At 44.0% G+C, this 18,309-nt stretch overlaps 1 protein-coding gene across 1 annotated transcript; it reads right to left on the bottom strand.

Moving 5' to 3' along the window:
* Nucleotides 1-15,815: 15,815 nt before the first annotated feature.
* On the bottom strand, nt 15,816-16,934 carry LOC110888402 (calphotin-like). The gene has a single exon (XM_022135929.1). It carries the CDS (start codon nt 16,932-16,934, stop codon nt 15,816-15,818), a length of 1,119 nt encoding a protein of 372 aa, XP_021991621.1.
* Nucleotides 16,935-18,309: the final 1,375 nt, after the last annotated feature.

Below are 18,309 nucleotides of genomic sequence, written 5' to 3'. Positions count from 1 at the left end.
AAGCAGGTAGTATATCCTGTAGTCATAACTTACGCTAGGATCTTTAGATCCTACACTCCTAAACTAGCCCTCGTATTTAAACTTTGTCCTATTCGTACACAATAGGTCAACCAGCGCAGCAGTAAGTTTGCACCTTTAAGAACTTCATGGACTGTCGTCCAAGTACCTTCAGCGGCACAGAGGGGGCAGTGGGACTCCTTCACTGGTTTGAGAAGCTGGAATCAGTGTTCGAGATGTGCGAATGCCCTGAGGCTCGCAGGGTGAAATACGCCACTGGCACGCTAGAAGGAATAGCACTAACTTAGTGGAACGCCCAAGTTCAGATCTTAGGGTTGGCAGCTGCTAACGCCACACCCTGGAACGATTTCAAGGAACTCATCAAGCGTGAGTACTGCACGCGTGACGACATTCACAAGCTGGAAAATGAGTTTTATCATTTGAAGATGACGGGGTCAGAGATAGAAGCTTACACGAAGCGATCGAACGAACTGGCTATTTTGTGTCCTACCATGGTAGACCCTCCGATCAAGCGCATCGAGTTGTACCTCAAGGGTCTAGCCTCAGAAATTCAGAGCCATGTTACATCGGCTAACCTTGACAACATTCAGGATATCCAGCGTCTTACTCATCGCCTCACGGATCAGGCGGTGGATCAGAACAAGTTGCCCAAACGCATCAGTGCAACCACTTCAGCCGCTACTCCCACTACACCCAGTGACAACAAAAGAAAGTGGGACGGGGATTCTAGCAAAGGTTCAGCATCCGTTCAGTCTCAAGCTCAGCAGCAAAAGACTGACCACTACCAGAGTCCTAGTCAGCAATCCTCTGGTGGTCATAGATAGAGAAGGTATCAAGGGTTTCACCCTAAGTGTCACAACTGCAACAGACATCACAGCAGCCAGTGCAACAAGGGTCGTTGTGAAAGATGTCTCAAGATGGGTCACGAGGCCAAAGACTGTAGGAGCCACGGCCTGCAAATCAGAACCAGCAACCGCAACAACCAGCTCCACAGAACCCACAGCAGCAGCAGCCACAGCGTGGAAACCGGGGTTGTTTCCAGTGTGGGGCTGAAGGTCATTTCAAACGCGATTGTCCCCAGTTGAACCAGAACCAGAATCGCAACAACAACAACCAGGGCAACGGGCACAACAACGGGGGAAACAACAACAACAATGGCAACGAGGCAAGGGGTCGAGCTTTCGTGTTAGGACGAGGAGATGCAATGAACGATCCCAATGTGGTTATGGGTAAGTTTCTCCTTGACGATATATATGTTACTGTTTTATTTGATTCGAGTGCGGATACAAGTTATATTTCTGTGAAAGCCAGTAAATTGTTAAAACGTACGTCAACACCCCTAAACACCAAACACGTCGTAGAACTAGCTAATGGTAAGAGTTTAGAAGCCACGCAAGTAGTCAGGGGTTGTAGCATTGTCTTAGCCGGTCAGGTTTTCTCCATCGACCTTATTCCCATAGTCTTGGGAAGTTTCGATATCGTCATAGGGATGGACTGGTTATCCCAGCATCAGGCAGAGATCTTATGTAGTGAGAAGATTATTCGCATTCCACGTTCTGGTCAAGAACCTCTCGAAGTCCATGGCGACAAGAGTGGTGCAGTGGTTGGCATCATCTCTTTCTTGAAGGCTCAGAAGTGTCTGCGGAAGGGTCACACCGCAATCTTGGCACTCGTTTCAGACGCGTCAGTGAAGGAAAAGAAACTGGAGGATATTCCAGTAGTACGCGACTACCCTCAGGTGTTTCCTGAAGACTTACCTGGCTTACCGCCTCACCGTCAGGTCGAATTTCAAATCGAGCTCGCTCCAGGAGCAGCACCCATAGCTCGCGCACCATATCGTCTAGCTCCATCAGAATTGGAGGAATTGTCAAAGCAGCTACAAGAGCTCTTGGAAAAGGGCTTCATTCGTCCAAGCTCTTCGCCTTGGGGAGCTCCAGTACTATTTGTGAAAAAGAAGGACGGTACGTTCAGAATGTGCATCGACTACCGTGAACTCAACAAGGTGACGGTGAAGAACCGTTATCCTCTTCCACGCATAGACGACTTATTCGACCAGTTGAAAGGGTCGTGTTACTACTCCAAGATAGACCTTCGGTCAGGGTATCATCAGCTGAGAGTCCGGGATGAGGACGTCTCCAAAACCGCATTCAGAACTCGCTACGGTCACTACGAGTTTCTTGTCATGCCGTTCGGGTTGACGAACGCGCCTGCTGTATTTATGGACCTCATGAACAGGGTGTGCAAACCCTATCTTGACAAGTTCGTCATTGTTTTCATCGACGACATTCTGATCTACTCCAAGAGTCAGGAGGAACACGAGCAGCATCTACGCCTTATTTTGGAACTTCTTCGAAAGGAACAGCTGTACGCTAAGTTTTCGAAATGCGACTTTTGGCTTCGTGAAGTCCACTTTCTAGGCCACGTAGTGAACAAGGATGGGATCCATGTCGATCCATCCAAGGTAGATTCGATCAGAAACTGGCCTGCACCACGTACACCAACGGAGATACGCCAATTCTTGGGTTTGGCAGGGTACTATAGACGATTTATTAAAGACTTTTCAAAGATTGCTCAGCCGCTTACGTTACTGACACAGAAGGGTGTCACCTATCGCTGGGGAGAGCCCCAGGAGACTGCTTTTCAGCACCTAAAGGATAGGCTTTGCAGCGCACCTATTCTCTCATTGCCAGAGGGCACAGATGACTTCGTGGTTTATTGTGATGCATCCATTCGGGGACTGGGATGTGTGTTAATGCAGCACGACAAGGTTATTGCTTACGCCTCGCGCCAACTTAAGATTCACGAACGGAACTACACGACGCACGATTTAGAGCTGGGAGCTGTTGTTTTCGCGCTTAAGATATGGCGACACTACCTGTACGGTACCAGGTGCACGATTTACACCGATCATAGGAGTCTCGAGCATATCCTTAAGCAGAAGGATTTAAACATGCGTCAACGAAGGTGGGTTGAACTACTTAACGACTACGAATGCGCCATCAAGTACCATCCAGGCAAAGCCAATGTTGTGGCGGACGCCCTCAGTCGGAAAGACACTTTACCTCAGCGCGTGCGAGCGCTACAGCTTACGATTCAGTCTAGCCTTCCTACGCAGATACGAGATGCTCAGGTAGAAGCATTGAAACCCGAAAATGTCAAAGCTGAAGCCTTACGCGGCTCACGACAACGAATGGAACAGAAGGCAGACGGCGCCTACTATGTAACGGGGCGTATTTGGGTCCCACTTTATGGCGGTCTACGCGAACTTGTAATGGATGAAGCTCACAAGTCTCGCTATTCGGTACATCAAGGGTCGGACAAAATGTACCACGACATCAGCACTACATACTGGTGGCCTAGTATGAAGGCCCACATCGCTACTTATGTCGGCAAGTGTTTGACCTGTGCGAGAGTCAAGGTCAAATACCAGAAACCAGCGGGTCTACTTCAGCAGCCTAAGATACCTCAATGGAAATGGGAAAAAAATTCCATGGATTTCGTTACAGGCCTACCTAGATCCCAGCGTGGGAATGATACCATATGGGTGATCGTGGATCGACTCACCAAGTCTGCACACTTCCTAGCTATAAAGGAAACGGATAAGTTCTCCACTCTCGCAGACATCTATCTCAAAGAAGTTGTTTCGAGGCACGGGGTGCCCACCTCCATCATTTCGGATCGCGATGCACGATTCACGTTAGAGCTATGGCAAGCGATGCATAAATCTTTCGGCTCACGATTAGACATGAGCACAGCATATCATCCTCAGACGGATGGGCAGTCTGAGCGAACGATCCAAACTCTTGAAGACATGCTTCGGGCATGCGTTATAGATTTCGGCAACGGCTGGGAAAAGCATCTCCCTTTGGTGGAGTTCTCATATAATAATAGTTATCACACCAGCATTCAAGCCGCTCCATTCGAGGCATTGTACGGGCGCAAATGCCGGTCACCTCTCTGTTGGGCAGAGGTGGGGGATAGTCAGATCACGGGTCCAGAGATTGTAGTGGACGCCACAGAAAAGATTGCACAGATACGACAACGCATGGCGGCAGCACGCGACCGTCAGAAAGCCTACGCGGACAAGCGTAGAAAGCCTTTGGAATTTCAGGTCGGGGACCGGGTTTTACTTAAAGTTTCACCCTGGAAGGGTGTGGTACGTTTTGGCAAACGGGGCAAACTGAATCCGCGATATGTCGGACCGTTCGAGATCATTGAGAAAATCGGCAAGGTAGCCTACAGATTGAACCTACCAGCTGAACTCGGGGCAGTTCACAATGTCTTTCACGTGTCGAATCTGAAGAAGTGCCTATCAGACGAGACCCTTATCATTCCTTTTAAGGAACTCACTATCGACGAGCGGTTGCAGTTCGTCGAGGAACCAGTTGAAATCACGGACCGGGATGTGGAGGTCCTCAAAAACAAGAGAATCCCTCTTGTTCGAGTTCGTTGGAACTCCAAACGTGGCCCAGAGTACACCTGGGAACGCGAAGACAGGATGACAGAAAAGTACCCCCAGTTATTCGGAACCAATGCCACCACTACTGAGGCTGAAGCTACTACTTCGGAATTTCGGGACGAAATTCCAGATCAACGGGGGGAGGATGTGACACCCCGGGAAAACCAGCGAACGATACCGCTTACCTAGCTTCCTCGGTGAGTGCGTACCAAATTTCGGGACGAAATTTCTTTTTAGTTGGGGATAATGTGACAACTCGTACTTCGAACCTGTATTTGTATTGTGTGTAACGTATGTGAACGTGCTATGATATAATGATCCGATCGCACAACAACCCACACACCCACTCGACCGCACAAGGCCTTTGGGCCGTATTTCTTGTAAACGGACTATAGGGCAGCCCATGTTAGGGTTCGGCCCACACACCTCACACGCATAACTCTTAGAATATTGTAACCCTCTCTCATTCTTATCAAAACACTATCACACACAAGAAACCCTAGCCATTCTCTCTCTCTTTTTTTTCGCAAACCAAAGGCAGCCAAGAATCCCTCCTTCACCGAAGATCTTTGTGCTCGGATCATCCTTCTTACTCGTAATCCGGTTAGTGTGATTGTTGTTTGCATTGATAGATGATACTTGTGGTTGCATGATTATATGTTTGATCGGATTGTTTTGATGTGTGAAACCGAATAATGTTGCTAACCGGTTATAGGTTCACATGAATTGGATGATAATTGTTCATGTCGTTGATTGATGATGTTCATGATAATCGGATCCTAGGTATACTTGATTCACATGTTTGATAATGTTCATACGGCTCGGAATACACAATCTAGTATTAGGACCGGACACTTAGAAATTGGCTGTGATGTGTATAAAATCGGACGATTATTGTTCATATGAATGTTGTTAGGGTTCATACGAAATTTGGAATAAAAAGTTTGTTTTGATCGATGTAAGGGTTGGTTAGAAATTGTTGCATGTTGATTGATTTATCTAAACTAGGAAACTAATAAACTGTTTGTAACTGATTGCTTAATTCACGAAAGTTTGTTAAACGAATCACACAAGACCCTTAGTCGCACAAGGGGCCTCCTCGCACAAGAGGACCCGAGCGTACAAGCAGTCCTCAGTCGCACAAGCTGCTATATGTTGGGCCGGACGTGCATGTGGACTGGGCTGGTACGGATCGCACAACGCGACTGGGCCGTACAAGCCCACATTGATCGCACAAGAGTTTTTCGGTCGCACAAGACGAACTGGACCACTCCAGATTGTTGTTTACTTGTTAATTGGGCTATATATTGTTCTGTTGGGCTTCTAAGCTGTGGGCCGGGTAGTTAATACATCGCACAACCCAAGCTGATCGCACAAATCAGCTTGGATCGCACAAGACTGTTATGTTGTTTAATTGTTTTGGGCCGAGTATGTTAGTGGAATGCTCATGTGTATGGGCCGGGGTATTGGATCGCACAACATGTTGGGCCAAATATTATTAGGCTTCTTGATATTACTTGACTGCCAAGATGTTGCCATGATCAATACGTGTTAGTAACGTGTTAACTTGTATGTTTTATGCGTGCATTACTTGAACCAAACCTGACTTCTATGATAACCCTGTTAGGACGTGATTGATCACTGTTAGTTCAAGAACCCTCTTTTGTGTATCTACCGAGCAACCCAAGGTAAGTTCACACAGCCAAGGCATGGGATTCCCGGGTTGGGAATTGGGTTGGAATGTTTTTATGGAATGATTACTCGTACTTACGAAATCACTAGACTATAGACCATCGTCCTCAGGATAGTCAGGACACTTACGTAAAACCTACGTAAACTAGTATCTACCATTGTCTCCCGGGTCGGGAGGACACTTACGTAAAACCTACGTAAACTAATACCTACTACTGTCTTCCGGGTCGGAAGGACACTTACGTAAATCCTGCGTAAACCCCACGCGTACCACTCTCCTCGGGGAATGGCACTCACGTAAATCCTGCGTGACCTAGTACGTATTCCTGTTCTCGGATTAAGAAGAACACATGGTTGCAAATAGTCTAGTAAGTACCATAATGGGAAGCCCCATTGTTAAGGATAATTGTGAGAATCCCTCACCAATAGTATATACTTGTATGGGAAGCCCCCACTAGATGAACTTACGCATTACTATTATGAACTTACCTTCTGTGAACTCGCTCAACTAGTTGTTGATTATTTGCTGCATGCCTTGCAGGACCTTAGGTACATTCTGGGAGCTTGCACAGGGAGGAGCAGGTCGTTGTGGGCATAGGGATCGTGATTACTTATGTCATTACATACATTAATACTTATGATTGGGTTTTTACATTAATGCTTCCGCTACACTTAATTATGTTGGTTTGATAAACACCTATCGTATTGTTGGATAATTATTACTATTTATTTACATGTTCAATATGATTGGTGGCTTGATCCTGGTCAGTCACGCTCCCAAGCGGTGATACTCCGCAGGTGGATTTTGGGGGTGTGACATAATATTCTCAAGGGGTTTTTTAAAACACAATTACGCACACATTGTAAAAGTTTTAGCTGATTTTAACTGTGAAAAATTGTAATTTTCGAAAAAGAATGGTGTAGAAACAGAAATCGCAGCTGAATTGTATAGAACTCTTCTTCCTAAGCTCTGATACCACTTGTAGGATCACTTTCAGACCCGAACGAGTCGATCAGAAGAGTTTATCTCTAAACGAAAGGCGGAAACAGACGTGTAGACTTCAGTTCAGCTAGATTTACTCTTTAAACTGTTGTATGATTGATTTAGTAACGTTTTACAACCTGACAACACTTCGGCAGCACTTCGTTGCATAAGCCGGAAAGTTACAAATGATGAAAGTTTGAAAGCTATATATAGGTAATAACCCTTCCGTTTGAAACTCTTCAAACGGACAGGACATTTCAAACTAAACCCTTTTCAAACTTTCAGCTTCAAACTTTCAGCTTCAAGTGTAGTAAATCGAGACTCGATATAAGACGAAGACGACAGATGCATGCACCAACATCTATCACTTATGTCCCTCGGTCCTACGACGAGGATTAATGGCCTTAAGTGTTGTACCCACCTTTCACATGATCTAAGTGTCTAAAAAAACCCTCCTTAAGCTAACCATACCATTTATAAAAGCGTCTGTAAATTGAAACATGTATTTCACCCCTGAAGTATAAAACTGAAAACAGTTAAAAGAAAAGGGGGACATGAACTCACGGAAGTGCGTCTCCTGTAACGTCGATCTCAAACTCGAACCGCTGCTTGACGACCTACACGTACTAATGTCTATTAGATGAACGGGTCGTGCCTTGGCTTAGGGTTTAGTGTTTTGAGTTGCGTTACGTTGGTGTTATATTTGTTAAAATAATATTAATTATTTTAACTTAACCCTTGCATCTAGGAAAATAGTTAGGCAACTATTTTGTATCCACACTTCTCAGTATTTATATGTGTATTTCCTTCCCAATGATGGGGGTATTTATACATGTATTTTGTGATTTAGAGTATTGACATTATATATTTTTAAGTCCCACTTTAGAAAATATATAATATTTTATCTATCAAAAATAATATGTCCCAAAATATATATATATTCCCAAAAACACAAATAATCACACAAGCGTGTTAACATGAAGTATATATTTAAATATATATTTATTCGCTTTTATTTTCGAAAACTCACCTCCGATATTTTGGAGTTTTGTAATAAAACTTATGGCGAAGTTTACTTCCGAAAAACAAAGTTAACACAGTTTGTAAACACTTGTTAGAAAATAATTTTTCTAAGTGTTGGAATTCTAGGAAAATTTCGCCAGAGTTTCCTTTGTAAATGAAGGCGTCCACGCTTACTAGCGTATCATTTTCTTTTTAAAATCAATCAACAAACAATCCTTTAAACAACTTTACATCACCAAGAGCAACAATATACTTGTTACATAATATTCATGAACTTGATATTCCCCGAACATGCGTAATATCTTAGTGAAGCTTTTAGTAGGCTTAGTTACCTTCCAAAGTGTATTTATTTCGTTAAAAATCACTTTCTTAAACGAGTTACGTTTTCACAACTTGTAAATAATATTTACAAAAATTAACTTTTTGAACTCTTCTTGTAAATAAATGTTTTTTACATTTATTTTATTTATAAAAACAATGTAAGTTTTTGTAAAGTTATGATTATTCCAAAAACCGATTCTCTTACTTGGTTTATTTAGAAAGTTTCTAGTGAAAACTTGAATCACCATGATCACCAATCTACTAGTTCATTTATATTTTAGAAAATCATTCTTTTTCAAGTTCATGACTAACTAGAAAGTGGTTGTTTTACTTAACATATAACCACTTCCTACTTTGGTTAAATCACCCTTCTAAATATTATCTTACCATATTCATAGGGTGATTAACCCATATAACCAAGAATCAACCTAACATTAACAATATATTCATAATCAACATCAAACTAGTAACTTTTACTTCCATCTTTTATGTAGAACTTCATGTTAAATCTTTTTAGTGTTCTTGTTTCTTGTGATTTAAACATAATGAACATACTACAACTTTTGATCACAACAACAAGATGAGACAAGGTGTAAAGAGACTTACTACTAGCACAAGGCTAGGGTAGAAACTAGTGATGAAAGTGAAGGGAAAAGATGATGAAAAAGACTAGAACAAAGCTCCTTTGAATGCTCCTCAAGATGCAACCTCCATGGATCACCTTCAAAGCTTTGAATGGAACTTGAAGTGGATGAAGATGGTGGTGGAATGGTGGTGGTGATGGTTTCGGTTTGGGGGAGCCGAAAATGAGAGAGAGAGAGTGAGAGTGAGAGAGGTGAAGGAGTGTGATCTTATGGAATGATATGAAGTATTGTGTAGTAATCTTCTACCATACTTATAATCACCTTCATCATTTCTTGTCCACTCCAATAAGTAAGCAATCACATAAAATATTAGGATTAAATCTTGCTAGAAGATGTGAAGTATGGGGGTGGGTCCCTTGGGGGCCGATTTCGGCTAGGGGGGTAAGGGGAACATTTTTAAACTAGATGGTTAAAGGTTAGTTAGATCCCAAGTATGAACTTATATATGTTAGTTAATTGATTTTTTAGTGGGGGTTAGGGTGTTCGGGGATCACGACAAGCCAAGAAATAAATAAACAATGTGAATGACAAAAATTTAGTGTCCCGGGTAATGTCCGGTTATCCAGTTAGGTACCGTCCCGTTAAAGTGTTTAACTAGTCCAAATAATGTCTTTTATATATATTTTTGTAACACAAATTATCCCCGGCACTTAGGAAAGTATACAGGACCATTCTGCCATATTTCTGCACTATGCTAGCATATTAAAATGCTGAATTTTATTAATAAATGCAGAATTCTGCATTTATAGTGTGTTTTAGGCACTTCCCGGCACTATAATTATCACCTAGTGACGCAGTTTTATGGTCCTCACTTCCCTACACTCCCTACTAGGGTAGTATCCTGTCTCTGGCTCATACTGGCCTCAATATAGTGTATTCTATGTGCTGGCATTGTCAGCACGTGTATGAATCCGCTCACTGTGCTAACTGTGCTTTGTGCATCAGGTTTGTCACTAAGAGTCTGTATGAAATAAATGGAGTGACTGTATGTAAAGTGATGCATATGTATGTATGTAACATAAATCAATAAGCAGTTTAATTTAACAGTTGTAATCATGCACAGTCATTAAGCACATAATTAAAATTAATTAATTGTACAGTACCTGTAATTGTGAGGGTTGTCACATTCTCCCCCCATTAAGAAAATTTCGTCCTGAAATTTTAGGTTCTGCTTCTAGTTGTAGGGGTCTTGGGGAATAAATGTGGGTACTTGGCCTTCATACGATCCTCACGTTCCCATGTGAATTATGGCCCATGTCTTGCATTCCATCGAACTTTGACGAGTTTGACACTACTCCGGCGTGTCTTGTTAATCTTCCAATCAGTGACCTCAACAGGTTCTTCAACAAAGTGGAGTGTGTCGTCGATATGAACCTCGTCAGCAGGAATGACAACTGTCTCTTGAGTTGGACTCTTTTTCAGGTTCGATACATGGAATGTATCATGAACACCATTTAGTTCAGCGGGTAGGTCCAACTTGTATGCTACAAGCCCAATCCTTTGCAAGATTCTGAAAGGGCCTATGTAACGCGGATTCAACTTCCCACGCTTTCCAAAGCGTGCCACACCCGTCCAGGGTGAAACCTTTAACAAAACAATATCCCCAACTTGAAACTCCAAAGGTTTCCTCCTTTGGTTTGGATAACCTTTATGTCTGTCGCGAGCTGCCTTGATGCGCTCTTGAATTTGAAAGATCCTGTCTGTTGTTTCTTGAACTATTTCGGGACCAACCAGCTGTCTATCACCCCGCATCAGCCCAGCATAGCGGTGATCGACATTTGCGTCCGTAAAGAGCTTCAAATGGCGCTGCTCCAATACTTGTGTGGTAGCTGTTGTTGTATGAAAATTCGACCAATGGTAAGTGTTTGTCCCAGCTACCACCCAGGTCCATTACACATGCTCTCAGCATATCTTCCAATGTCTGAATAGTTCTTTCGCTCTGGCCATCAGGTTGTGGGTGAAATGCAGTGTTTAGATTCAACTGTGAACCAAAAGCATCTTGGAAGGACTGCCAAATCCTTGACACGAAGCGTCCATCTCTGTCAGAGATAATCGAGAGAGGCACTCCATGGCGTGCAACAATCTCCCTCATGTATATTTCAACAAGTTTGCTCGTGTTGTCTTTCTCTTTGATTGGCAGAAAGTGCGCAGACTTTGTTAGACGGTCTACTATTACCCAAATTGTATCGTGGCCCTTGGGCGTCTTTGGCAATTTCGTTATGAAGTCCATGGAAATTTGTTCCCATTTCCATTTGGGTATTTCAGGTTGCTGTAGAAGACCTGAAGGCTTCTGGTACTCGGCTTTAACCTTGGCGCACGTTAAACATTTGCTAACATACGGCAACATCGCCTTTCATTCTAGTCCACCAATAGAAATCTTTAAGATCTTGGTACATTTTATCCGCTCCTGGATGAATCGAGTACCGTGACTTGTGAGCCTCATCGAATATAACCTTTCTCAATCCACCAAACAGAGGAACCCAAATTCGTTTCATGAAACACAAGGTTCCTTTCCCGTTTTGTACCAACTGCTTCTCCATCCCACGGAGGTACTCATTCTCGTATTCCTTTCTTTGAGAGCTTCTCTCTGCACGGCACGGATGCGCAATGAGAGGTCTGTCTGGACAATCATTTCCAAAGCCCTAACCCTTATGGGCTTAATCCTTTCCTTTCGAATCAAGGCATCGGTGACCACATTCGCCTTCCCTGGATGGTACTTGATTTCACAATCGTAATCGTTCAACAGTTCAACCCAGCGTCTTTGCCTCAAGTTAAGCTCCTTTTGGTTAAATATGCGCTGTAAGCTTTTGTGATCAGTGAAGATTGTACATCTCGTGCCATACAAATAATGTCGCCAGATCTTCAGCGCAAATACCACTGCGCCTAACTCCAAGTCATGTGTGGTATAATTTTTCTCGTGTACCTTCAGCTGGCGCGAAGCATAGGCTATAACTTTCTGTCGCTGCATCAACACGCAGCCTAAACCCTGACGCGAGGCGTCACAATATACCACGAAGTCATCCGTGCCTTCGGGTAGAGCTAAAATTGGTGTGTCACAAAGCTTGTTTTTCAACAACTGAAACGCTTCTTCTTGCTTGTCACCCCAATCAAACTTCTTGTCTTTCTGTGTGAGTGCGGTCAGAGGTTGAGCGATTTTTGAGAAATCCTCAATGAACCTTCGATAATAACCAGCCAACCCTAAGAACTGTCGAATCTCGGTTGGCGTCTTTGGAGTCTCCCAACTCTTGATTGCTTCAATCTTTGTAGGATCCACATGGATTCCATTTCCATTAACCACATGTCCAAGAAACTGGACTTCGCGTAGCCAAAACTCACACTTCGAGAACTTAGCGTACAACTTCTCCTTTTTAAGTAGCTCTAGAATGGCTCTTAAGTGCTGTTCATGCTCATCCTTCGTCTTTGAATAGATCAAAATGTCATCAATGAACACAATCACGAACTTGTCGAGGTACGGCTTACACACTCTGTTCATCAAATCCATGAAAACTGCTGGTGCGTTTGTTAATCCAAACGGCATAACCAGGAACTCGTAGTGCCCATAGCGAGTCCTAAAAGCCGTTTTTGGGATACTTTCCTCTTGTATCCTTAGTTGATGATATCCTGATCGAAGGTCGATCTTTAAATAGAAGCTTGAACCTTGAAGTTGGTCGAACAGGTCATCAATCCTTGGCAAAGGATATCTGTTTTTGATAGTCAACTTATTAAGCTCGCGATAGTCTATACACATACGAAAACTACCATCCTTCTTCTTGACAAATAAAACTGGAGCTCCCCAAGGTGAGAAGCTTGGTCTGATGAATCCCTTGTCTAACAGCTCTTGAATTGTGTTGACAGCTCTTGCATCCCTGAAGGTGCAAGTCGATAAGGTGCCTTAGCCACAGGCGCGGCGCCTGGAACTAAGTCAATGCGAAATTCGACTTGTCGCTGTGGCGGCAATCCTGGCAAGTCTTCTGGAAAGACTTCAGGATATTCCTTTACGACTGGAATGTCTTCAATCCTTGGTTCAGCGGCTTCCTTACCAACGATATGTGCCAAGAAGGCAACACATCCCTTCTTCAAACACTTCCTAGCTTTCAGACAGCTAATGATTCTCAACGGCGTATCACGCTTCTCTCCGTGTACTACTATCGTCTCTCCATCGGCCATTGGGATGCGAATGGTCTTTTCGTGACAAACCACCTCGGCTTTGTTGCTAGACAGCCAATCCATCCCTACTACCACGTCGAAGCTTCCCAATTTGACTGGCAGTAGATCCAAAGTGAACTCATGTTCTCCCAATTCGATCACGCATCCCCTGATGACTTCATTTGTTTCAACTAGCTTTCCATTAGCCAGTTCGATCGAGTACGGAACGTCTAACTTACTAGCAGTTAACCCAAGCATATTCTTAAATTCTAACGATACAAAGCTATAGTCGGCACCAGTATCAAACAGAACAGATGCAAAGCGTTGATTTATAGGGAACGTACCAATGACAACATTCGGGTCCTGGCGTGCTTCCCTTGCCCCTATGTTGAATACCCTTCCACGAGCTTGGTTGAGCTTTGGGCATTCCTTTTTAAAGTGTCCGACTTCTCCGCAGTTGAAACATCCCGGTCCTAGCATGTTACCATTACCACCTTGAGCATTGTTTGCTCCCCGATTCCCAGTTTGGCTTCCAACATTTCCCCGATTACCATTTCCACCATTGCGGTTCCCATTTCCGTTCCCACCACGATTGTTGTTACCAAAACCCCTATGACCATTGTTTCCACGATCAGCACCCATGCCAGCCCAGCAAGTATTCTTCGAATGGCCCTCCTTACCACAAGACTCGCATTTCCTCAACCTGCACTGACCCGAGTGATGGTGCAGGCATATGTCACATTTGGGCAAGGCGCCCATGTAACCCTTCCCTTTGCTTTCGACACCGGTTTTGGCCCTGGCCGGTGTGTTTGATTCACCCTTCTTGCTCACGCTGCTGGTTCCTTGCTTGAAGTTGGAAAATTTCCGTTTGTTTTCACCAGACGACTCCACATGAGTCTCCTTCTTTTTCTGGTCACCATTAGAAAACTTGTTTAGCCTGATGGCTTCTTCAGTCAGTGATATGCTCAGATCGATAGCTTCAGTAATGGTTACCGGTTTCGACGTTGTAACCATGCTCATAATCTGAGGTGCTAATCCCCAGATGAAACGTTCCACGCGCTTGAATTCGGGCGTGACCATGTATGGCACCACATGGGACAGATCATGGAACCTTTGAACATACTCAGCGATTTTTGGGCCTTCCATCTTTAAGTTCCAAAACTCTGTTTCCAGTTTCTAGATTTCTGCTCTGGAGCAATACTTCTTGCGCATCAGCCTCTCCTAAGGTTTGAACTTGGAGATTCCACCATGACAGGGCACCATCAGTAAAAAGCCCAGAGATGTATGTAACTTGTTGTCCCGGCGCACATTTGCTCATTCTTATTGTCGTTTCAGTCTTTTCAGTCCAACGGGTAAAAGCCACGGCACCTCCAGTGCCATCAAAGTTTAGTGGCTTGCAATCTAAGAATTGCTTGAAAGTATACCCTGTACAAGCAATGTCATTTACAGGAATTATTAGCAATTGCACATGAAATGTCCAAATATAGTGTAATGTGTCTCTAGTGACTCATCATTACCATTTGGAGGGTTGTTGTTGTTGTTGTTGTTGTTGTTGTTGTTGTTGTTGTTGTTGTTGTTGTTGTTGTTGGAGGTACTGGTGTCATTTTGGGAGGCCGTGTATTGCGCTATAGTTGCGGCGATTATCCCTTGTAGTTCCGCCTGGGTAGTAGGCATGCGTGCTTCGCGTCGTGGGGGCATCTTCTAAAAGATGTTTCATGTTGGTCAGGTCGTAGTAAGTAAATAGTATGCGTATGTAATAACATTCATTAAGCACATAACATCTCATGTTATAAAATTAAAACAAATAATTGAACAAAGCATGTAATGAGAATATTGCGATTGAGCTTTTATATAATCAAGATCACAATACAATGTTTACAAGTTTTTTCCAAATATATGGTACAACCCAAAAGAGACTAAGGGTCACAATACCCTTGTCTAAACTGTCTAGACAAATACAACAAGCAAAAATCAAATATCCAAAGTCATGATGTCAAAATGTGGTCCTCAAAATGCTGTATAGTTTGGCTCAATCGCTGTCTTCTCATCAAAAGTAATCACTACCTGCAATAGACCAAAAGTAGCTATGCTGATGGCGGCGGATGAGGTGGAAAGTGAGAGAAAAGCAATCGGCACAAATGCACCAAGTCCTCCTCAAGAGCATAGGCGAAACGCAACAGGTAAGCAACCTGCTAGTCAAGAGGAAGGAAACGAATATCTGAGTCAGGGAGTGATGGAAAAGGAGAGTGTGGTGCTACAAACGGGATCTGGCAGTGGCATGGAGGATGTGGAGCTCTCCCCAACTCCTGAACATGTCGACTCAGGGCGTCCTGCTGTAGCTGCAGTGACGTGAGTGTGTCCTGTATAGTGTATCCAACGTGAAATGGGTGATAAGGGTCGGAGAATGGCATAACATGGGGTGCTGACCATAGAAATGGCTCGCCCATCGGAGCTGAAACTGGATAAGTAGTGTGTGGGGCAGATGTAAACGGTAAAGTAGTATGGGGAAACTGAGACGTAACAGGTGTCACGTCACAGTGGATGACATGGGTGGAACAAAACCAGAATAAGGAATAAACTGGCCATCTCCTGACATAAATGGTACGTGGCCAAAAGGCTGCCTCGACGATCCCTCCTCGGGTTGTGGCGGAGGAATGTCCTGGAGGAAAGTAATCGGTAGATCGGTACGATGGGTATCAGATGTGTGTGGGTGGACAAATGGGATATCAAGTGGTGCAGTAACGGGTGCAGTAGGGGGAGTGACTGGTATCACGTACGGAGGGTAGTCATCCTCCTCGATCCACCCATTATGGGTGTCCGCATAGCGAGGGTCTATGTGAGTAGCAAAAGGTGCATGATCAGCATGCACAGGGGCTGAATCGGGAAATAATGGCGCAATAACTGGTAACTCAGCAAAGACGGGGTCAGGCAGAGGTATCATGACTGGAATCTCCACGACTGGTGGTGGTATGGCAGGAGCATCAATACCTGGTGGTACAAAAACGGGAGCATCTGCATGAACAGGGTCAAGAGCAAGAACGGGCTCTGGAACTATATCGGGCTCTGGATCGACAGGAGCAGGCTGATGATCAGCAGGCATATCAAGAATCTGATCATCCGGGAGAACAGGAGCCTCAGCAGGCTGCTCCTCGAGGACCAACTCGTCCTCCATCTCTATATCCTCATCATCGACAATACCAGGGAAGAAACCGAATCCCGACGGTGGAATAGATGAAGCTACCGACTCAAAAGAATCTGGGACTGACGAATCAGAATGAGCCTCCTTATCAGGACTCTCAACCAACGGAAGAGCGACATCATCCGCAATCGGGGCCCTGCCCTCATGGGCGTCCTTAGGGGGACCCTCGAAAAGATCGACGTCGTTATCTGACACTACATCAAGTGGCAAATCCTCGACGGGAGGTACAGCGAGTGGAATAGGAGCAAGGATCTCCGCAAGAGGTGGATCCCCGGCTGGAATGCCATCAGCTAGCTGTATGTCGTCACCGAAATCTGGTAGCGCGAAGGGCTGAAATCCGTCATCGTCCGTACTGTCCGTGTCCGATGTATAGACCTCCGAGTCTGAGTGCATCGGGTCGTCAGAGTCTACCGGCACTGGGTCAGAGACCCCACTCGATGAAGACATAGTGTCTGTAACAACACAACCACAAAGTGTGCACATACATCAATAATAGTCAAGTAAGCATATAAGTCACAATATAAGTAATCATCCTAGTCTTCCACAGACTATCCCACCCAGCCTCTTAGACTGAACTCCCTAGCCCCTCAGACTACCCTGGTCTCTAAGACCAACCTCCCAGTCTCTAAGACTGAACTCCCTCAGCCTCTAAGACTGAAATATAAATTTTGAATAGTGTATTTGTGCCTTTTGTTTGTAAAACTGATACCAAGCTGTCACACCCTGGCTTTTGCGGAAGCGTGGGTTAATTTGGTGTGACTTCTTAATACCATAGCAACAATCACAACAACACTACATGATTAAAACATAAGATGTTCATCCATTCATTAAGTCAAATACTACCACAACATCATTGTTGGAAAATGTCGACACATACGATAAATTACAAACCATACTTGTTTAAAACATGTTTACCAGACACAACAAAGACTTGAAATAAAAACATGGTTTAAAGACATGTAACACGTCCAGGCAAGGGATTACACCTCCTAAACCAACTACCCCGGATGACATCTTTATTCAACGCAGCTTAACATGTATGCAGACACTTGCCAGATCCTTTAGTTTCCTGAAATACATGTAGTTTGAAAGATCAACAAAAGTTAAGCGAGTTCATGTGTATGTGAGTCTGTATAAACCTTTGAAATGCGTCTGTATATATGAAAAAACCTGGTATGTAGCAATTAAGGAAAAATAAAAGAGATCACCAATGGGTTGCAAAGCCACTGGTATGTGTGAAACGGTGCAGGAAGTACTCAAACCTAGCAAATTTGTATCGGGCCTCCGGCTGTAAGACACAGTCACCACTATGGGCCTCCTCGGCCTCATGGGTGTGGGCTCGCTACACCCAAATAGATCTATCACTTATGTCCCTCGGTCCTACGACGAGGATTAATGGCCTTAAGTGTTGTACCCACCTTTCACATGATCTAAGCGTCTAAAAAAACCCTCCTTAAGCTAACCATACCATTTATAAAAGCGTCTGTAAATTGAAACATGTATTTCACCCCCTAAGTATAAAACTGCAAACAGTTAAAAGAAAAGGGGGACATGAACTCACGGAAGTGCGTCTCCTGTAACGTCGATCTCAAACTCGAACCGCTGTTTGACGACCTACACGTACTAATGTCTATTAGACGAACGGGCCGTGCCTTGGCTTAGGGTTTAGTGTTTTGAGTTGCGTTACGTTGGTGTTATATTTGTTAAAATAATATTAATTATTTTAACTTAACCCTTGCATCTAGGAAAATAGTTAGGCAACTATTTTGTATCCACACTTCTCAGTATTTATATGTGTATTTCCTTCCCAAGGATGGGGGTA

This window comes from Helianthus annuus, chromosome 8, assembly GCF_002127325.2.
Source record: "Helianthus annuus cultivar XRQ/B chromosome 8, HanXRQr2.0-SUNRISE, whole genome shotgun sequence".
Lineage (NCBI taxonomy): Eukaryota > Viridiplantae > Streptophyta > Magnoliopsida > Asterales > Asteraceae > Helianthus > Helianthus annuus.
Note: the sequence above shows the minus strand (reverse complement) of the source record. Positions and strands in the feature narration are given on the sequence as shown.

What these genes read in the sequence shown, in the direction of transcription:
- LOC110888402 (XM_022135929.1), bottom strand. Translation starts at nt 16,934, where the DNA reads ATGTCTTCATCGAGTGGGGTCTCTGACCCAGTGCCGGTAGACTCTGAC.